This window comes from Periplaneta americana, chromosome 4, assembly GCF_040183065.1.
Source record: "Periplaneta americana isolate PAMFEO1 chromosome 4, P.americana_PAMFEO1_priV1, whole genome shotgun sequence".
Lineage (NCBI taxonomy): Eukaryota > Metazoa > Arthropoda > Insecta > Blattodea > Blattidae > Periplaneta > Periplaneta americana.
Window position 1 is genome coordinate 17,151,071 of NC_091120.1, and position 23,685 is coordinate 17,174,755.

Sequence of the window (23,685 nt, forward strand, 5' to 3'; positions counted from 1 at the left end):
CTCGCTTCACTCAGAAACTGTAATAACATTATAGCATTATGTCCCTCTAGAGAAACTCCACTTTCCAATCTATACTAATAATAAATCTGCAAGTAAAATTTTTCTGGTAATTTTCGCTTTTCCAAAAGTAATTGGTGTTAACATATATAATTAATCATCCTGAAACCGAAAATAGCTTTTTTGAAATTTTTGTTTGTTTGTTTGTATGTCTGTCTGTCTGTCTGTCTGTCTGTCTATCTGTCTGTCTGTCTGTCTGTATGTTTGTTACCTTTTCAAGCGATAATGGCTGAACGGATTTCAATGAAAATTGGAAACAAAATTAAGTTCGTTGTAACTTAGATTTTAGGCTACATGGCATTCAAAATACTTCATTTAAAAGGGGGTTTATAAGGGGGCCTGAATTAAATAAACCGAAATATCTCGCTTATTATTGATTTTTGTGGAAAATGTTTCATCACCAAAGTTTCTTTTAAAATGATTTCCGATAAGTTTTATTCCAGGAAAAATTTTGATAGGACTGATATTTACGTCTGTCTGTCTGTCTGGATGTTTGTTACCTTTTCACGCGATAATGGCTGATCCGACTTATATGAAAATTGGAATATAAATCAAGTTCGTTGTAACTTAGGTTTTAAGCTATATGGCAATTAAGATACTTTATTTAAAAGGGGGGTTACAAGGGGGCCTGAATTAAATAAATCGAAATATCTCCCTTATTATTAATTTTAATTAGACATGTTGCATAACAAAAGTTTCTTTAAACACGATTTCCGATAAGTTTTGTTCTATGCAAAATTTTGATAGGGCTGATATTTAAGGATATACAAGACTTTTAAAATAACAATACAATACATTTTCACCGCCGCCTCAGATTATAGCGTTGTTATTCCTACAGTAACTGTGCAAAATATAAAATTTTTGAGTGGGAATAAAGAACACATTTATTCATTCCATGGCAATGGTACGTAGAAGATCGTGAATTCTTACATTTTCGAAGTAAAGAAATATAATTACATATCACTGTTTATGCTGTATCACTATTTAAGTAATTTGATGGGTTCAGAACCATAGTGGGCCAAGCGCCATTTACTGAAGACGTGGAAAACAAGGGTTAAAATTAAATTATTACCATAATTCAATGGAAACACATAGCAAGTAATATAAAGTATACACATTAGAACTAAATGATATGTCAATCTTCATTAAATTATGGTTGCATGTAATAACAATTGAGAAACATGTTAAAGGAATTTTCATTGCAACAAATGAGTGCTCTCTGTACTAAAATGACCGCATTGTAATTATTTGAATAAGTAACATATTAAACGATTTATCCTTCTATCAAACACGAATGTTCCCTGGATCAAATGTCCTATTTTAATTATGTAATTACTTTATATTTATTTCTAACAAATGCAGCGGAGCGCACGGGTACGGCTAGTGGTGAAATAAAAATTAATTATACAAATCGGTTAATTTAGCTTCCGATATTACTTCATACCAACACAGAAACATTCTCTGTAGGCTATGTTTCATAGCTTTCGATTGTTGTTGTCCAAGGCCCCTTATAGACGAAGTCATTTATTTTCATTTCATTACACCGCCTTAGATGGCATTGTATTTTAATTTTAAAACTCATTTATCTCATTAAATATCAATCCTATCAAAATTTTGCATCGAATAAAACTTATCGGAAATCATTGTTAAAGAAACATTGGTTATGTAACATATTTCATAAAAATCAATAATAAGCGAGATATTTCAATTTATTTAATTCAGGCCTCCTTATAACCCCCCTTTTAATTAACGTGCTTTGAATGTCATATAGCCTAAATTCTAAGTTACAACGAACTTAATTTATATTCCAATTTTCATCGAAATCCGTTCAGCCATTATTGCGTGAAAAGGTAACAAACTTCCAGACAGACAGACAGACAGACAGACAGACAGACAAAAATGTCAAAAAAACGATTTTCGGTTTCAGGTTGGTTAATTATACATGTTAACACAAATTATTTTTGGAAAATCGAAAATTACGAGAAAAATTTTGGCTACAGATTTATTATTAGTACTAACCGTACCCGTGCGCTCCGCTGCACCCGTTAGAAATAAATATAAAGTAATTACATAATTGAAATAGGACATTTGATCCAGGGAACATTCATGTTTGATAGAAAGATAAATCGTTTATTATGTTACTTAATTTAAATTGTATTAAAAGATTAAAATGCGATCATTTAGATCCAGAGACCACTCATTTGGTCATAAATATTATTTTAGGAAATACAGGAAACGAATGTCTATCAAGTTTTCTGTGCATAAGAAGCTATTTTAGTCTTACCTGTCCTCGATTCAGTCAGAAGTTACTGTAATAATATTATAGCATTATGTCCATCTAGAGAAACTACACTTTCCAATGGTGAATTAATAATAATTAATTATACAAATCGGTTAATTTAGCTTCCGATATTACTTCATATAAACACAGAAACAATCTCTGTAGGCTACCGTATGTGTCACAGCTTTCGATTGTTGTTGACGAAGTCATTTGTTTTTTATTTCATTACACCGCCTTAGGTGGCGTTGTTATTGTAATTTTGAAACTCATTTATCTCATTAAATATCAGTCCTATCAACATTTTGCATAGAGTAAAACTTATCGGAAATTATTTTTAAAGAAACATTTGTTACGTAACATATTTCATAAAAATCAATATTAAGCGAGATATTTCAATTTATTTAATTCAGGCCACATTATAACTCCCCTTTTAAATAACGTATTTTGAATGCCATATAGCATAAAATCTAGGTTACAACGAACTTAATATATGTTTCAATTTTCATCGAAATCCGTTTAGCCATTATTGCTTGAAAAGGTAACAAACATCCAGACAGACAGACAGACAGACAGACAGGCAGATAGACAGACAGACAGACAGACAGACAGACAGACAGAGAGACATACAACAAAAATTTCACAAAAGCGATTTTCGGTTTCAGCATGGTTAATTATAAATGTTAACACCAATTATTTTTGGAAAATCGAAAATTACCAGAAAAATTTTGGCTACAGATTTATTATTAGTATAGATATAGATTAACTCCGTGCGTAGATGAAATTATTGGGGATCATCAGTGCGGTTTTCGGCGTAATAGATCGACTATTGATCAGATTTTTTTGTATTCGACAAATAATAGAGAAAAAATGGGAGTATAAGGGTACAGTACATCAGTTATTCATAGATTTTTAAGAGGCATATGACTCGGGTAAGAGGGAAGTATTATATGATATTCTTATTGAATTTGGTATTCCCAAGAAACTAGTTCGATTAATTAAAATGTGTCTCAGTGAAACATACTGCAGAGTCCGTATAGGTCAGTTTCTATCTGATGCTTTTCCAATTCACTGCGGGCTAAAGCAGGGAGATGAACTATCACCTTTACTTTTTAACTTCGCTTAAGAATATGCCATTAGGACAGTTCAGGATAACAGGCAGGGTTTGGAATTGAACGGGTTACATCAGCTTCTTGTCTATGCAGATGACGTGAATATGTTAGGAGAAAATACACAAACGGTTAGGGAAAACACAGAAATTTTACTTGAAGCAAGTAAAGCGATCGGTTTGGAAGTAAATCCCGAAAAGATAAAGTCTCGTGACGGGAATATTGTACGAAATGGAAATATAAAAATTGGAGATTTATTCTTCGAAGAGGTGGAAAAATTCAAATATCTTGGAGCAAAAGTAACAAATATAAATGACACTCAGGAGGAAATTTAACGCAGGATAAATATGGGAATGCGTGTTATTATTCGGTTGAGAAGCTCTTATCATCCAGTCTGGTGTCCAAAAATCTGAAAGTTAGAATTTATAAAAGAGTTATATTACCGGTTGTTCTGTATGGTTGTGAAATTGGACTCTCACTCTGAGAGAGGAACATAGGTTAAGGGTGTTTGAGAATAAGGTGCTTAGGAAAATATTTGGGGCTAAGCGGGATGAAGTTACAGGATAATGGAGAAAGTTACACAACACAGAACTGCACACATTGTATTCTTCACCTAACATAATTAGGAACTTAAAATCCAGACGTTTGATATGGGCAGGGCATGTAGCACGTATGGGCGAATCCAGAAATGCATATAGAGTGTTAGTTGGGAGACCGGAGGGAAAAAGACCTTTAGGGAGGCCGAAACGTAGATGGGAGGATAATATTAAAATGGATTTGAGGGAGGTGGGATATGATGATAGAGACTGGATTAATCTTGCACAGGATAGGGACCGATGGCGGGCTTATGTGAGGGCGGCAATGAATCTCCGGGTTCCTTAAAAGCCATTTGTAAGTAAGTAAGTAAGTAATAGATATAGATAAGTTATTTGTATACTAGAAGGGATGCAATAAAGGGTTATAATAACCTGAGTGTAATTTCTTGGAAACAGCCCCACGTCGAAGATAAAGAGGACTTCGTTGCTATGATTAGGTCTCGGCCCCCTGAACCACCGAAGCTGCCTGTCTTTCTCAGGGTGGAAAAGAAGCTCTCATGTTTTATTCAGAGCAATCTCGTAACCAAACACCGCCAACACTGTATACAGATACTGCCTCCCGTCTCCTGCCGGCAAAATAACAGCTAAACTTCCATTTCACAATAAAAAGAGAACAACACCAAGAAATATCCTTTGGGACCTGTCCGCATATCACGGGAATAATATTTCAAGAAATAAATAAGCAAAATGCAGCCATTTAATAAACCAGGGGCACTGCACAGTTTAACTTGTATGAAATACTACAGCGAATATTCAAATTCTACCTTCATTATTATCATAAAATAATGTTATAAATTTCAATCAAAGACACAACTATCTGCAAATGTTTATTTGCTACATGAATATAAGGTATATATAAACGTTTTCGTCTTGTGGGGCATCATCAGATATATTAAAATTATGTGATCTGAACTTAGATTAAATTAGATTTATAAAAGCAAATATGAGCAGTGTGTGATACATGGTGATAAAATTTCATGAGTTATATGTATACTAATTGTAACAAGAAATAAGATAAAATGATGAATTTCAATGTAGTGTAAATTCAAATATGATTAAAATTGGAATTATGTGTACATATAACTCATGTTACATTATGATACATATTTATCAAATAATACACGTATTATGCAAATTATGATCATGTTAAAATCAAATGAATAAATGGATAAAATCTTGGGTTAAAAGTTATTCAATTATTATTATGTCTACTATGGCAGTATATGAAGAACTGTGATGCACGAAATAATCGACATCTACACTATTAAGGAAATACAATGAAGTCTTTTATGCTCGACCATGCCGAAATGTAATAATTATACACCTGGTAGCAGACCTTTAATGCATGTCATTAAAGTACACCTACTCATTAAAGGTCAGGTCTTTCAGCCAATGACGACTCAGGTTACAACTGTTCAGCCAATGACAGGTCAGCTTTCTACCGTTATAAAACCGCAAGTATCGATTATTCTCGGATATGCAATCGAAAGAGAATTAGCGAAAAGTCACGGAGGCTGGAAATCCAATACTGTCGCAGAAGGTTATGTTCTGTTACTATAATAATTAGCGTTAATTGTAAATCATATTCAAATAAATACAATTTGTCATCTCGTTTTTCAATGTCTAATTTAATTTCAATGTTATCTCTGTAGGTTCTTATGGCCTAGCAAGGTCAATGTGGACATCTGTTCCTCGGAAAAAATCAATACTTTCGCGTCTGCGCACATCTCACAACATACGGGACATTGCTTCAGGTCAGATACAATAAAATTAATAATATGAAGTTAGAAATATGGTCGAGCATAAAAAGTCGTATGAAACTCAACTATAATGGTAATTAAGAAGCTCGTATGAAAATTATGAAACGAGCGTGCGCTCGTTTCATAAATATCCATACTCACTTCTTAATTACCTTCATTATAGTCTCGTTGCATAATGTACTATTATATAACCGCGGATATACAGGGACATCATTTTATTTTTACTAACATTTTTAATATTAACCTGGCTATACCTTTAGAGAACTAGAAACACAGTTTGCTACCCTCTTCCACGACTGTAGTTCGATGATACTGGCGTACAACACAAACAAATCACTTTACTAGGTATAAGAGGGAAGAAAAGTAGTTCATCCATTTATGTAAACTAGGAAATATCGCGATTTTGAGTTCGATAATTTTCATTAGGTTTTTGTTTAATCGAAATACAGTACGGTATTAAGAATAAGTGTTTTTACTCACGAACTGAGTTATCCATGCCAACGTATTCATTATGCAGTGTAAGTTATATTATACTTTCTACAGCACATTAGCGTACAATATAGAGAATGAAGTTAAATTGAAATATAATCATAATATGAGTATTTAAACACATTTTTGAAAATGTGGCCGCTCATTTCGATACAGGCTTCAGTTCTTTTGTGCATATTATCGCACTATAGACTATTGCATCTAATTCCAATTACCAGTTTCGTCCTTCGTACTAGTAACTCATGTTGAAATAATTCTGTACCTACTCTATAAAAGAGTACCTTACGCACTGTAAATTCATTCTTCACTTCTGTCCGACCCGCACAGATAAAATTATTCAGACATGCTATCTACTGTCCGTCCAAGTGGTTGTGCCGCAGGATCGTAGAAAGGGGGGAAATCACGTGACAATTAATTACTTAATGATGCCCTTTTATTTACGTTATTTTAAACAGTTGTATAATATTACGTAGACGTCCAATTCTTAACACAAATGTTTTCAGAAAAGAGCTAAGACAGCCCAGCTTTTACATGGGGAAATTGGGATGCGACGTAGGCAAACGGACGGTACCTGTGCGAAAATATGATTGAATATTGAAAGCTCTTTCGTCACTGGAAAACGCGAACATATTTCTGGAACGTACTATACTCACTAACTCAGTGCTGTTCACTATATGCGGTCTTGGTTCTGTGTGGAGGACGGTTGAACTTCATTAGTAGAAGGGGTGGGAGTGAAGTACATTCAAAAACTCAGGTACAATAAAAATTGAAGTAAAAATAAAATTATGTCCTTGTACAAAAAACACGATGAACAGTAAGTAATGTCATTAAATTCAGGAGGTTATTCTTTGAGATATTTCGAACAAGAAAGCTTAATACGATTTTGCTCTTTTTTGCTTCATTTTCGACATAAAATTGTTTTATATGAATTATTTAATAACGTGTTTTGGGAAAGCAATTGATTTAATTCCTAATAAGCTTAGTCAATTTAAGAGAGCAGTGTACAGTATTATGGTAATAAATAGGGGACGGATGTTAATAAAAAGTCATCTTCTTATTTTTCACATTAGCACAATGCCTAGTGTTGTGCGACCGTCACTTGTGCAGTCTTGTAAACTTTACTTGATTTATTCTATATTTACAAACGGTCTTACTAATAAAAACCCTATATACAGATGTTTAACTGTCTTATACAATGAGTAGCTCATTTATACGTCGTGTGTAAATTCCTTACTAATAATCACTACATACGTCCTGTATAACAGTATAACTCTTTTACAGCTACGTCATAGTTTCGTCATTACTTCATTACGAAAGGTAATAGAATATCTGAGATTCTCTATTGCATCCGGTAGAGCGCTCTAGCGTGCCATGTTAAGAATCAATAGTACAACTGCCTCGGATCGATTACCACATTATATTTTGGTCAAAGAGTACAAGCTACAGCAATATTACTCTAATTATTCTATGATCTTTGGTTTGTTCTTCTGTGCTTACAAGGCAGCCATCATCATAAAATGACAGTCGATACGAACAGCTGTTAGAGGGGCGGCCATTTTTTCTCTATATACAACGCTTAAACAAGCGGTTTCGTGTATATAACTACTGCAAAGAGTTTGTAATACTTACTAGAGACACATACCCGTGAGTGGCAGGCAAGAAAAATGCCACAAATTGAATCGGCTAGCATCCGCCATTAAAGGGAGTGTTTGCGGTGCGAAATTCGAAAACGGTACCACAAACATTGATGTAGCCTGGTGATAGACACTGTTTTAAACATCTTTTACAAAGGATGAGTCGTGATGAAATAAACATGAATGCAGAGGAGCGCTATATTTATTAAAGTATTATAATGATTCATCTTTGGCGATATTCTAAAAAATAAATTAAATCACCATACACACTCGGGATAAGTATGTGAAATATTGAATAATGGCAATGTCAACATTAATTTTCAGTATTACTAGTATTGTTTTAAGGACATAATAATGGATATTTACTGTAATATTTAAAATGATCTATATTTCAGTCCTTTCATGCAAAGGAAGAGGAAGGTATATGGTGCTTAGAAAATATCTAGTGGTGAAATATGAGATCATAAAAGTTATGGAAACTGATTTGAAATATAATGAGAATAAATTTTATCATAAAACAATCTATTTATTTTGTAGTTGATGACCACCAAGTTAGAGGTCAGTACAGACTTTTTAATACAATTAGTAGCGGTAATAGTAGACTAGGGGTAGTGGTAATAGTAGGCCTAGTAGTAGTGGCAAAAATAGACCTAGTAGTAGTGGTAATAATAGGCCTTGTAGTAGTGGTAATAGACCTAGTAGTAATGATAATAGGAGGGCTAGTTTTGGTAGTATTAATAGGCCTAGTAGTAGTTGTAATAGTAGGCCTATTAGTAATGGTAATAGTAGGCCTAGTAGTAGTGGTAATAGTAGGTGTAGTAGTAGTGGTAGTAGTAGGTCTAGTTTTTGTGGCAATAGTAGGCTTAGTAGTAGTGGCAATAGTAGACCTAGTAGTAATGGTAATAGTAGACCAAGTAGTAGTGGTAATAATAGGCCTAGTAGTAGTGATAATAATAGGCCTTGTAGTAGTGGCAATAGACCTAGTAGTAATGATAATAGGAGGGCTAGTTTTGGTAGCATTAATAGGCCTAGTAGTAGTTGTAATAGTAGGCCTATTAGTAATGGTAATAGTAGGCCTAGTAGTAGTGGTAATAGTAGGTGTAGTAGTAGTGGTAGTAGTAGGTCTAGTTTTTGTGGCAATAGTAGGCTTAGTAGTAGTGGCAATAGTAGACCTAGTAGTAGTGGTAATAGTAGGCGTAGTAGTAGTGGTAATAATAGGCCTTGTAGTAGTGGTAATAGTAGGTGTAGTAGTAGTGGTAGTAGTAGGTCTAGTTTTTGTGGCAATAGTAGGCTTAGTAGTAGTGGCAATAGTAGGCCTAGTAGTAGTGGTAATAGTAGGTGTAGTAGTAGTGGTAGTAGTAGGTCTAGTTTTTGTGGCAATAGTAGGCTTAGTAGTAGTGGCAATAGTAGGCCTAGTAGTAGTGGTAATAGTAGGCCTAGTAGTAGTGGTAATAATAGGCCTTGTAGTAGTGGTAATAGTAGGTGTAGTAGTAGTGGTAGTAGTAGGTCTAGTTTTTGTGGCAATAGTAGGCTTAGTAGTAGTGGCAATAGTAGGCCTAGTAGTAGTGGTAATAGTAGGCCTAGTAGTAGTGGTAATAATAGGCCTTGTAGTAGTGGTAATAGTAGGCGTAGTAGTAGTGGTAGTAGTAGGTCTAGTTTTTGTGGCAATAGTAGGCTTAGTAGTAGTGGCAATAGTAGGCCTAGTAGTAGTGGTAATAATAGGCCTTGTAGTAGTGGTAATAGTAGGGTGTAGTAGTAGTGGTAGTAGTAGGTCTAGTTTTTGTGGCAATAGTAGGCTTAGTAGTAGTGCTAATAGTAGGCCTAGTAGTAGTGGTAATAGTAGGCCTAGTAGTAGTGGTAATAATAGGCCTTGTAGTAGTGGTAATAGTAGGCGTAGTAGTAGTGTAGTAGTAGGTCTAGTTTTTGTGGCAATAGGTAAGGCTTAGTAGTAGTGGCAATAGTAGGCCTAGTAGTAGTGGTAATAGTAGGCCTTAGTAGTAGTGGTAATAGTAGCCTATAGTAATAGCTAAGTGTAGTGCGTAGTAGTAGTCTAGTTTTTGTGGCAATAGTAGGCTTAGTAGTAGTGGCAATAGTAGGCCTAGTAGTAGTGGTAATAATAGGCCTTAGTAGTAGTGGTAATAGTAGGCGTAGTAGTAGTGGTAGTAGTAGGTCTAGTTTTTGTGGCAATAGTAGGCTTAGTAGTAGTGGCAATAGTAGGCCTAGTAGTAGTGGAATAAGTAGGCTAGTAGTAGTGGTAATAGTAGGCCTAGTAGTAGTGGTAATAATAGGCCTTGTAGTAGTGGTAATAGTAGGCGTAGTAGTAGTGGTAGTAGTAGGTCTAGTTTTTGTGGCAATAGTAGGCTAGTAGTAGTGGCAATAGTAGGCCTAGTAGTAGTGGTAATAGTAGACCTAGTAGTAGTGGTAATAATAGGCCTAGTAGTAGTGGTAATAGTAGGCCCAGTATTAGTGGTAGTAGTAGGCTTAGTTTTTGTGGTAATAGTAGGCCTAGTAGTAGTGGTAATAATAGGCCTAGTTTTGGTGGTATTAGTAGGCCTAGTAGTAGTGAGACCTAGTCGGTGGTAGTGGTAATAATAGACCTAGTAGTAGTGGTAATAGTAGGCCTAGTAGTAGTGGTAACAATAGGCCTAGTAGTAGTGGTAATAGTAGGCCTAGTTTTGGTGGTATGAGTACGCCTAGTAGTAGTGAGACCTAGTCAGTGCTAGTGGTAATAATAGACCTAGTAGTAGTGGTAATAGTAGGCCTAGTAGTGGTCATAGTAGACCTAGTAGCAGTGGTAATAATAGGCCTAGCTAGGCCATCAGCTATATTTTCACTAATTTCTTTGCATTTAATACAACCAAAAACTAGAAGTACATGCTGTACAAAACGGAAATTACATGATTAATTCATTTATTGTGAAACAAAACAGTTTTAGACAGATATAGTCAGCGGATTTTCTTATGCACTCTGCTATTATAATCCACTGTAATGTGATGGCACCTAACCCTTACATGCATTGTTGAAATCAACCTTATAAACCTGATTATAATAATAATAATAATAATAATAATAATAATAATAATAATAATGATTTATTTTAGCTGGCAGAGTTAAGGCCGTAATAATGATTTATTTTAGCTGGCAGAGTTAAGGCCGTAAGGCCTTCTCTTCCACACAACCAGCAAAAAGTGTATATACATATGCATGAACTTACAAAGAATTCAACAATTTGATTTAGATGAGAGTTACATGTATACAAGAGTTATTTACGAATTAAACAACAAAATACTATGAACTATTAATTAAACACTGAAATAAACTGGGTAGCAGAATTAAACTAAAATACATAGAATGTTAATATATTTCAAATTATATTAGATAATAGAAAGAGATTATTATGAGACAATTTTGAAAATGCAGCACAATCAGGATGATGTCTAAAGAAAAAAAGCAACAGTGTAGTCAGTAATATTTTAAATCAGTATGATTGGAGTGAAATGCTAATAAGGTTATCTTTTAAGCTGTTCTTAAAGGTGTTTGTTGTCTTGCAGCCCCTAATACTTTGTGACAAGGAATTCCATTGACGCGAGGTGGATATTGTAAAAGATGAGGAATAACAAGATGTTCTATGAAGAGGTATATTTAGCGTGCCACAGATAAGTGATCTGGTATTTACGTCGTGGTTAGAGTATAGATAAGAGAAACGAGACGAAAGGTAATTTGGTGTTGAGGTTTGCAGAATTCGAAAGAGTAAAGACAAAGAGTGTAAAGTTCTGCGTTCTTTAAGTCGGAGCCACGAGAGACTTGCGAAGGACGGTGATATGTGATCATATCGTCGGATGTTGCACACGTATCTGATGCACATATTCTGAGCTCGCTGTAACTTGACTGACAGTTCAGAACTTAGATCACTTAACAAAACGTCACAATAATCGAAGTGCGGCATTACTAGGGTTTGTACTAGGGTAAGTTTTAGTTGCTGGGGCAAGAAGTTTCTCAAGCGACTCAAAGAGTGAAAGGAGGAACAGATTTTCTTTATCGTTTCTTTAACTTGAAAATTCCAACTTAGATTATTATCAAAAAAGAAGCCAAGATTTTTTACGACAGATGAATAAGGGATTAGCGTGTTGTTAAGGGTAACAACTGAAAGATTACTGTTATTAAGGGAGTTAACTACACGCTTATGTCCAATAATTATGGCTTGAGTCTTACTTGGGTTAAGTGCGAGTCCGAAATTGGCCGCCCAAGTGGAGACAGTGGCTAGGTCACAATTTAACTTGTCAATCGATTCATTGATCGTATTGGGTCTGGAATGTATGTAAAGTTGTAGGTCGTCGGCATAGAGGTGATATCGGCAATACTGTAAGTTCTTTGATACGTCATTAATGTAGATAGAGAAAAGTAGTGGTCCTAATACGGAGCCCTGCGGCACTCCCGCCTTTGTGTATCGCCATTGGGAGAATTGATTATCAAGTGAAACACACTGTTGGCGGTCCCGTAGGTAGGAGTCCATCCAGCTCAAGGTATTGTCTGATAGGTGCAAAGTTTTCATCTTTGCAAGAAGCAAGTCGATATCAACAGAACCAAAGGCATTGCTGAAATCGAGAAGAGTTAGTGCCGTTACTTCACCCCTATCCATAGCTTCACGGATGTCCTCGGTCACTTTAAGTAGGGCTGTAGTAGTGCTGTGTCCATGCCTAAAACCCGATTGATAGTCATCGAGGAGTTTGTGTTCGTCGAGATAGTTCGTAAGTTGTCCGTGTACAATATGTTCTAATGCTTTTGAAAGAGTGGGAAGAATTGATATCGGTCTGTATTGGTTTACTGTAGAAGGTGTGTTAGATTTAGGTAAAGGTTTCACTAATGCCATTTTCCAGAGTGAGGGGTAGGACCCAGTCATAATAGATGCATTGAATATATGGGTGACGGTCGGCAGAATCACATCTATTATTTTATACAGGAGAGTGATATTTATATTGTCTACACCTTGGGCTTTAGATTTCATACATCGCAGCGTCTTCATTACGTCAGTCGGGTTAATGTATTTAAAGAAGAATTTATCCCATACAGGTTGGGGGCAAGATCTGAGAAATTCAAGAGTCTCTTTTTTATGTAATGGTTCAGGTGGAGCAGTGACGAAATGTTCATTTAGGCTATTGAGTGACAAGTTGATGTTATCTACCCGAGGCTTTGCTTTTGTTAGACCCAGGTTATTAAGGTTACGCCACAATTCTTTCGCACTGACCGAAGGTATAATAAGGGAATGTGCATGGCGTAATTTAGCATTTCTTACTGCTTGATTACATTTATTTCTTAAAACTTTGTAAGTATTAAAATCTAATTCGTCCTTGCTCCGTCTGTATTTACGATAAGCAGTGTCTCTGTCTGTCATGAGTAATTTTATGGCATCGCACATCCAAGGCGCAGGGCGTCTACCAACTCGTCTGGTTTTCAAGGGTGCGTGTTTATCGTATAACTGGATTACTAGGTCGTTAAATTTTTCGATTTTGTCGTCAATGTCTGGTAAATTCCACACTTCAGTCCAAGGCAGGCTAAGTGCATCGTTGATTAATTTATCATGCTCAATATGCTTCAAGTCACGGTATGATGTGATGTGAGGTTTATATTTTGGACAATACAAGGAATATTCTAGAAAGATTATGTCGTGTGCTGAGATACCCGGCGCTGGTAGTTGTCCATTCGTTAATGCTAACTGAGGATTAGTCGTGGCAATAATGTCAAGAAGTGTCTCCGATTCCTGGGTGTGGTGGGTAGCTGCGGAAGGAAGGATGGATATATTGTAAGACTCAAACATGTTCTTAAGTTGAACTGTAGCGTAATTACTTGAATTTAATAAGTTTGTATTGAAATCGCCTAAAATAACAGTATGGTCATAGTGAGGCACAAGATTAAGCAAAGGTGTTTCAAGATCACTTAAGAATCCTGATTTAGGGGGTTTGTATACAACTCCAAGGAGGCACTTTTTGTTGCTTGCACCGACTTCGATGAATAGATATTCAGGATGTTCTAAGACTTCATTCGAAGATTGGTAGACAATTTTAAACGGTAAGTCCGATCGCACATATATCGCAACACCACCTCCGCGTTTACCAATTCGGTCATTTCTACAGAGGGTGTAATTATCTAAACTTACTAGAGAAGATGATAGGGAAGGCTTCAACCACGTTTCAGAGATAAGAATAGCGTGAAGAGACAAAGGAGAGAAAATAGACTGAACTTCATTGAAATGACAGAGAAGGCTTTGAGAATTTATGTGGGCTACTTTTAAAGTGTTAGGATGCGAGCTGAAAGACGATTTTAACAGGGCACTGGTCGAAGTAGCAGGTAGTGGGTTAGGGGTGGCTGGGGTGGGTGGGGGTGAGGCTGTGGAAGGGAATTCAGAAAAGTGAAAGTCGTTTGTGTGAGGGGCTGCAGACAGCGAGTCATTCACCTCGATGCAGTCAATACTGACAACTTACAGAAACTAAATTAATATAAACTAATAGTAATGCAATAATGAAAGAGATTAATAATAATATTTATATGATAACAGTAATAGTGAATATTGCAATCCTACCACTAAAAATTGAATTACGGACTAAGAAAATGTGGTAGTGTATGATGTTATGACCTAGTGCTTGCATATTAACTACGGCAGATCAGAAGCTTTTACAATTTTGTGTTTTACATTCCCAATTTTAACAAAAATAATACCGTCTGTGGTCCAGTGTTTCTGGAAAAAACTTTAGCCAAGAAATATTCCGACATTCTGTAAACACATTAAAAGAAGGAACTGCATTTGGAACATTCTTCCATATGCATGCTTTCCTGGGCATCCTACAATAGTAGCTATGTTCGAACAAATATCTGCGGCGCAATATTTCACCATTTTCTTATTATTTCCCTTCAAGTGTACTTATATTTATTCATACTCCTCAATAAGCATGAACTGCTTGCACTCCCGGCGAAGCATCAACTCCCTTTAATGGCGGCCGAACAGCGGTTCAATTTTGTACGCGAAACTAGCGCCGTTGGTGTCTCTAGTTATATATTACAAACTCTTTGAACTACTGCAAAGCAATTCCCATTTTGTAGTTACAGACTGTTTATACATCCATTGCTTATACATGGTTTATTAGTAACGTTTTCTGTCTCAACTCTGCATAAGTCTCGTATAAAAATTATACACGGTTTATTAGTAAGACCGTTAATGTACAAACTTACTTACAGGGTATATCATTCTCCTCTACCGACGCCATCACCGCTACCATTTCTTCTGTGCAAAAAAAATAGATTCGACGTACGTTCTCCGTCAATCTCCACTAACTGCCGCGTCTCCTCACCAATACTTTTTATGTTTCGTTATCCATTTCCCGCCCGGGGTACGGACTACGCCATCCACCAGGTGAGATGGGCTTAAAAACACTTTTGATTTCACGTGCTTACAAATATCGTCTTAATCAAACATCTCTTACATTTAATTGGATTCAATGCATTATAGTGATAAGTCGCTATAATGAGATTACGCTCAAGAAAAGAGTTCGAACAATGCGTGATATAATTTTAACCAATTAAAATGCATGCTTTGTCCTACTGGACCAATGGAATTTAGTCCAGCAATGATCTGAGGCGTAAGAATACTTTCATTGTAGGCAGTGATTTACCACACGCCCGACAAGACACTAACGCTGGCTAAGCATCTCAAGACCGTGTATTCCGCTGACACTGTTCCTGTTTCAAATTTAATACTCCACAGGAAATTATGCTACAGGGCGTTCTTTAGCCTTGGGACATAACACCTAGTAATACAGAAATCCTTTCTATATTAATATCAACGTAAAAAAGTAATTTCTTATATAGCATTTTTTTTTTGCATTTTTTGACGATTTTTAACTACAGTCGAGCCGTTCTTATTTCCGGCAGCAAATCACACGACAGCTTCTGGTCAGCTGACACGCTGCTTCACTGGCAGTGGTTGTCGTCAAGGTTATGCAGACAACATACCGCTTCCCGCTCACGCTGGATGTTACTGCGTTGTCAAGTCTACCCTTGTACTCTTAACGAAGCTTTAGCACATGTCTAATCTTAAACATCGAACGAAAAATTATTTCCTAGGATAAATAATTAGTAATATATGAATACATAATATTATATATTATTGTTATTGTTGATCCTAGCATCCCAGGACACAGAAGACTTACCATGTTGTGCTATAATTGGTTTTTCCGACCATTTGAAGTAACGATTTTCGTAAATACAGAAACAATATTAGAAATTACTAAAATGGGAGAAAGCTGTAAAATATAATAAATAAACATTTTTTATGTGAATGAATAACTAAAACCACACAACCTGAAAATTAAGTAAAATATGTTAGTATTAAAAATTTTGTCATGATAAGTCATTGCTACATAAAAAAAAATTACACGAAGAACCTTGCCTAACGGTATTGTTCAATTTAGAGGTGCTACGCCTAGATCGCTACAATCATTGTTAGTACCTGCCGCCGCCATAGTTCTCAGTTTATTTTCTTCTTTGCCGGATTGTCCGTACTTCTCTGTCGTTATTTGAGAAACCGTGAACTTGTTCACATCACACGCATCAGCTGTTCTTTGCACCACTTGCATTAAAGGCAATATACTACTCTTATTTTACGTTCATTTTCGAAATAATCTCTAATGCTAAGAATCATTTCTCTGCTTTGCGAATTGATGGTCTTCCGACTCCTCCGCGGCATTGTGATGCTGAAAACTCAGCGATTACACAGCACTAACAACAATACCGACTGATTGTTCGACAACCAGCTATTAGAACTGCGTTCGTTCACTATTGGCTTGACAGAGATTTAGCAACACCGCTATTGCCTACCTTCTTCGCGCCAAAAGTCGAGAAGGCGTGGCCACGCCGGAAATAAGAACGGCTCGACTGTAATAGGTCATTTTTATATATTTTGGGCATAAAATGAAAGTGGAAGCAAGGGGAGAATATATTTTGAATATATGTTACGAGTTTCTGAATTGATTAAATTTGCAACACTTGCTGCCAAGCTGATAATATCTAACAGATGTTTCATTATGTTCTTTCATTAATAAATAAAAAACTAAGGATTTTCGGACATATGTTGATATGAACTTTTTTTCTTGTTTCATTGTGAGGAACATGCCTCCAAGGTTTGCCAAAGTATTTCTGAAACACTCTGTATAATAAGTATATTAATCCTTTCAAACAATCATTGTCCTCTTTACATTTCTTAAAATTATCTTAAGTTTAGTAGTATTCTCTTAGGAATGTTTTACCAAGGCTTTGAAAATTGTGTATCCATATAAAAGTTCCAAAAAGATGTACTGCGGCGTCAAAATAACTATTTACTTTGTATAGCCTAATATGAGAAGAAGAAGAATATTTTTGAAGTGTACACCTCTATCTCTTTTCTATTTATTCTTGTAATTTTATTCTATCTTTAACTCAACAGTATTTTTCATAAAGAAACACATACTCTGCTTCCCCAAAGATGCTTCAAGTTTTACCACTCTTGAGGACTTTTAATTCCATAAAAACAAACAGACGAAAGCTGAATAGAATCCCACGACCTCTATAAAGGCGCGCCGCATAGTCTTCAATATATAACTTGCTCCTGTCATGACCGCTGCTCTTCTGTTTTCAGTTTCCATGCAACCATCGATCGGAACGGAGAAATTCTGCGACAATAAACCTCAGAGCCCAGTATGCACTTACAAAGTAGAGACAATTGAATCATATCATTATTTTTATTACCACAGCATGATTCTTGCGTTATTTTATAGCAAAGTTGCGCCTTCTTTTTTCGTTCTGTGACAAATATATTGCAGGCACATTATCGTCCAATCTTAAATAAAGCAGCAACTGGTTTATACGTACGGTAATTCAAGGAGAACAATTATTACTGTACTAGCCGTACCCTTGCGCTCCGCTGCACCCCTTAGAAATAAATATAAAGTAATTACATAATTAAAATAGGACATTTTATCCAAGGAACATTCGTGTTTGATACAAGGATAAATCGCTTATTATATTACTTAATTTAAATTGTATTAAAAAAATTAAAATGCGATCATTTTGATCTAGAGACCACTCATTTGGTCATAAATATTATTTTAGGAAATACAGGAAACGAATGCCTATCAAGTTTTCTGTCCATAAGAAGCTATTTTAATCTTACATGTCCTCGATTCACTCAGAAGTTACTGTAATAACATTATAGCATTATGTCCATCTAGAGAAACTACACTATACAAATCGGTTAATTTAGCGTCCAATATTACTTCATACAAACACAGAAATATTCTCTGTAAGCTTCCGTATGTTTCATAGCTTTCGATTGTTATTGTCCCAGGCCCCTTATAGACGAAGTCATTTGTTTTTTATTTCTTTACACCGCCTTAGATGGCGTTATTATTTTAATTTTGAAACTGATTTATCTCATTAAATATCAGTCCTATCAAAATTTTGCATGGAATAAAACTTATCGGAAATTATTTTTAAAGAAACTTTTGTTATGTAATGTTTTTCATGAAAATTAATAATAAGGGAGATATTTCGATTTATTTAATTCAAGCCCCCTTATAACCCCCTTTTAAATAAAATATTTTGAATGTCATACAGCCTAAATTATAAGTTACAACGAACTTAATTTATATTCCAATTTTCATACAAATCGGTTCAGCCATTATCGCGTGAAAAGATAACAAACATCCAGACAGACAGACAGACAGACAGACAGACAGACATACAAACAAAAATGTCAAAAAAGCGATTTTCGGTTTCATGGCGGTTAATTATATATGTTAGGACCAATTATTTTTTGGAAAATCAAAAATTACCAGAAAAATTTCGGCTACAGATTTATTATTAGTATAGATTTTGACTATTTATAACTCAGAAATAGCGTACATAATATAATTTAACTTTAATGAAAATTTTCAGTTTATATTCATAACTCTGACATTCATTCATTTATTCATTCATTCATAGTGTTCTGCCCAAGGGCAGGTCTTTCACTGCAAATCCAGCATTATTCATTCTTTCCTATTTTATGCCTTCCTCTTCATCTCCTCATATGATCCATATATCTTAATGTCGTCTATCATCTGATATCTTCTTCTGCCCCGAACTCTTCTCCCGTTCACCATTCCTTCCAATGCATCCTTCAGAAGCCAGTTTCTTCTCAACCAGTGACCCAACCAATTCCTTTTTGTCTCTCTGATCAATTTTAGCGTCATTATTTCATCATCCACTCTTTCCAACACAGCTTCGTTTCTTATTCTGTGTGTCCACTTCACACGCTCCATTCTTCTCCATAATCACATTTCAAATGCTTCTAGTCGCTTTTTTTCACTTCGTCGTAATGCCCATGTTTCTGCCCCATACAATGCCACACTCCATACAAAGCACTTCATTAGTCTCTTCCTTAGTTCTTTCTCCAGAGATCCGCAGAAGATGCTCCTTTTTCTATTGAAAGCTTCCTCAGCCATTGCTATTCTCCTTCTGACTTCTTGGGAGCAGCTCAACTCTGACCTATAGATTACATTTTTTTTACCCGAATTCCTTTTTCTCTAGAATATTTCTTTATAAGCGGTACTTAGGGGAGAGTCGGGTAGTATCGGACAGTGCGTTTCTTTCATCTACCACCATATGGTAGTACCTGAATGACATGGTTACGTTTCTCTATGCGACATCACAGAAATGTAACCATGTCAATCAGGTACTATCATCGTGTGGTAGATGAAAGAAACTCACTGTCCGATATTACCCGATGTCCGATACTACAAAATATGAAAACAGTATTTATAAATGACAAAAGAACTCAACTCGCAATAACTCTACATCTCGAGCGTTTTTTTTTTTCTTTTTCGTTCAGCAGAGGAATTTTACAATGTTACATTTATTCCGGTCAAACCTCTACAGATTATACAAAGATAAAACTAAAATTCTTTCTATCATTTATCACTGAGCATATTGGAAATTCAATTAATTACTTTTCCAAAACACGCTATGAAATGTTTCATATAAAACAATTTATATCTCGAAAAGGAAGCAAAAACGAGAAACGTTGCATTAAACGTTTTTGTGTTAATACTCATTTGAAAAGCTATTATCACGCATTAATGTAAATGTATTCTTATTGAGTTCGGTATTCCCAAGAAACTAGTTCGATTAATTAAAATGTGCATCAATAAAACATACAGCAGAGTCCATGTACATAGCCCAGTACCTCTCTGACGCATTTTCCAATTCACTGTGGACTAAAGCAAGAAATTGCACTATCACCTTTACTTTTTACTTTGCTATAGAATATGTCATTAGGAAAGTCTATGAAAACAAGAAGGGTTTGGAATTGAACGAGTTAAATCAGCTGTTTGCTTACGTGGATGACGTTAGAAAGTTAGAAATTGATACCTTCAAATATTCAAATAACTTAGAGCAACAGTAAAAAATTAAACGCAGAATAAATATGGGAAATGCTTACTATTATTCGGTTGAGAAGCTTTTTTGATTCATTCTGGTTCAAAAAAAAAACTTAAAGTCAGAATTTATAAATCTGTAATAATATCGGTTGTTCTGTATTGTTGTGAAACATGGATTCCCACTTTGAGAGACGAGAAGAAGTTAAGAGTGTTTGAGAATAAGGTGCTTAGGAAAATATTTGGGGCCAAGAGGGATAAAGTTACAGGAGAATGGAGAAAGTTACACAAAACAGAACTGCACGCATTGTATTCTTCACCTGACATAATTAGGAACATTAAATAGAGACGTTTGAGATGGGCAGGGCATGTAGTACGTATTGGCGAATCCAGAAATGCATATAGAGTGTTAGATGGGACACCGGAGGGAAAAAGATCTTTTGGGGACGCCGAGACGTAGATGGGAGGATAATATTAAAATGAATTTGAGGGAGGTAGGATATGATGACAGAAACTGGATTAATCTTGCACAGGATAGGGACCAATGGCGGGCTTATGCGAGGGCGGCAATGAACCTGCGTGTTTCTTAAAAGCCATTTGTAAGTAAGTAATATGAAAACACTACTTATAAATGACAAAAGAACTCAGCACGCAATAACTCTACATAAATGCAACTCGACATATTTTGAGCGTTTTTTTTTTTTCGTTCAACAAAGGAATTTTACAGTGTTACATTTATTCGAATCGAACTTCTACATATTATACAAAGACAAAACTAAAATTATTTCAATCATTTATCATAATACATTACTGAACTATAGGTAGTATTGTAAACAACTTGACTATCGATAGTTGAAGTCGCAACAATCGATAGTATCGATAGTGCTATCGACTATCACCCACAGGCAAATCTCACGTATGAGCGAAAAGTATTTTGGCATTGAGGCATGTCTAAGTCACCAGAGTTTTGGGCCTAATTGAATTTTTTCGACGGTAGCGTTTTCCACTTTCTTTTAGTTGGTTATTTAACGACGCTGTATCAACTACTTGGTTATTTAGCGTCGAATGTTAAATGTTATGTTTTATTTAACGACGTTCGGAACTGCGTTATATCAGCGTCGCCGGTGTGCTGGAGTTTTGTCCCGCAGGAGTTCTTTTACATGCCACTAAATCTACTGACATGAGCCTATCGCATGCCATCGACCTGGCCCGGGATCGAACCCGCAACCTCGAGCATACTGGGTGTTCAGTTCAAAGCGTATCATGGCTCGCTGTATGCCGTCATGTGGCTAGCCGATGAGCCTAGAGAATTCAATCTTTCTACACTTCCGCAGAGGTGTATTACATATGTGTCAGAGAAGTTGTGGCGTTCATTCTGAAGAGTACTTACTGATATGTACGGTGACGCCGGTAGTGGCAGGAATGTGAACTGTTTGGAAACACGTACTGAGGTGAGTTTTTTTCTTACTGTCGGGATATGGGGAGGGGTTTAAGACGATTACTTACGTATTTATTGACATTAACTTCGAATGTCAACAAGGACACAGAGTATTTGATTTGTATTGTGGAATGTTGCCGTACGCAACCGATGACAACAAATACCCTGCGTACGACTTGCCGGCGCAAAACACAGTTCGAAAGAGGTTATGGTAGCACACAGACCGTACAGACCGCCATCTGTTGCTACGACGTTCAAGTTATACCGTACACGTTCTCAAGTTCAGATTGAACGCCTTGATTAATAGGTAACTTCTCTGACATAAAAGCTGAAACTCGCTTCAAATCGCTGACTCACAACAGTGACGTCATGACACACTTTGAAACGAACACTCAGTAGAAGGCCAGCGCTATACCAACTGCGCCAACCAGGCCGACGCCGAGACGTAGATGGGAGGATAATATTAAAATGGATTTGAGAGAGGTGGGATATGATGGTAGAGACTGGATTAATCTTGCTCAGGATAGGGACCAATGGCGGGCTTATTGAGGGCGGCAATGAACCTCTGGGTTCCTTAAAATCAATAAGTAAGTAAGTAACCTTAAAAATAAATTTACCATTACCAAATTACTCTTCAAGGAACGACCACTCATATAAATTGAGGGAAAGAAGACAGAGGACGGACACTGGAAAGTTTTCTTTTCTCAATCGTACTATCAGGGACTGGAATGCTTTACCTGCAGACTTACTAAAGGCTTCACCAACAACCAAAAACGTATTTAAAAATAGGCTTAAGGACTTTATTAATAGACGATAATTATACACAGTATGTAAAGGATGTAAATGATATTTTGTTATTGAAGTGTTGTATCAGTGAAGAATTATGTTGTGTCAGTGAAGTGTGTTGTGTCAGTGAAACGTGTTCCTGTCAGGGAAGCTTTATAGTTTATAGTGGCAGTGCAAAGTATTTGAACAGTGAAATGTTATTGAAGTGTTAGTGAAATCAGGATAGAATCAGTGAAATGTGTCGTAGTTCCAGTGCAGTGAGTGAGTTGACAGCGAAATGAGTGTAATGTGGAAAGGTACTTGTGCAGATATGAACATATACTCGTGGGTTTTAGTTCGAACTTAGATTTAAGATACAAATTAGATTTATTTTGAATGTTATTTTAAGTGATAGTGCTTCATTTAATTTAGGATTATTGGTATTATTATTAAGTGTATTTTTAATTAACATGTTTATTATTGTCATTATTGAGTGTAATTAGTTACCACTGCCACCGGGTATATACCCATTGCAGTGTGAATAAATGTATACATTATATGGAAAACCATGCCAAATAACAGCAATCGTAAAGTAAAACTTAATTGAATCATTCCGACAAGCTGGTGCTTACAAACCTGTAGATATAAGAAAGCCAATATTTTGTTTGCAGTATTCACGATCAAAAATGCTACCCTAGTACGGAGTTGTAGAAAAATAGCGGGTAGCTGAGCTGCAGATATATGACTAATTATAACATGCATTTGATATCTTCATCCCATTTCAAGTGAAATCACATAATTATCCATGATAACAAACACGAAACCACTAGTCAAACGTGTTGCTCAGTTCACATCTGTGACGTGAGGGCAACGTTATTAAATTTCAACCATATTATCACCACTAACAAACAGGTCAGCCTAGTATGGAAGCATCTCTTACCTGTCCTGTTGCAGCAACGTAGCGGGCGATTTGCGCCAAGCGAGATTTCCCGAGCATTCCTTGGTTTGGCCGAAAAACGAGCGCTTCTTCTGAAGCAGCTCGCAACTCAAAAACTGTCGTGAAGTGAATGTTTTGCTGCAACAACAAGAAAGAAGATATGGGTCAAATATATTTTATAT

General features: G+C 35.9%; 1 protein-coding gene across 7 annotated transcripts in view; it reads right to left on the reverse strand.

Moving 5' to 3' along the window:
- Pde6 (phosphodiesterase 6) overlaps window positions 1–23,685 on the reverse strand; it is an 840,004-nt gene that overhangs the window by 101,036 nt on the left and 715,283 nt on the right. For all 7 annotated transcript variants that reach the window (XM_069822899.1, XM_069822895.1, XM_069822898.1 and 4 more), the window contains one exon: window positions 23,507–23,641. In XM_069822899.1, the coding sequence (XP_069679000.1) occupies window positions 23,507–23,641 (135 nt within the window). The remainder of the gene's footprint in view (window positions 1–23,506; window positions 23,642–23,685) is intronic.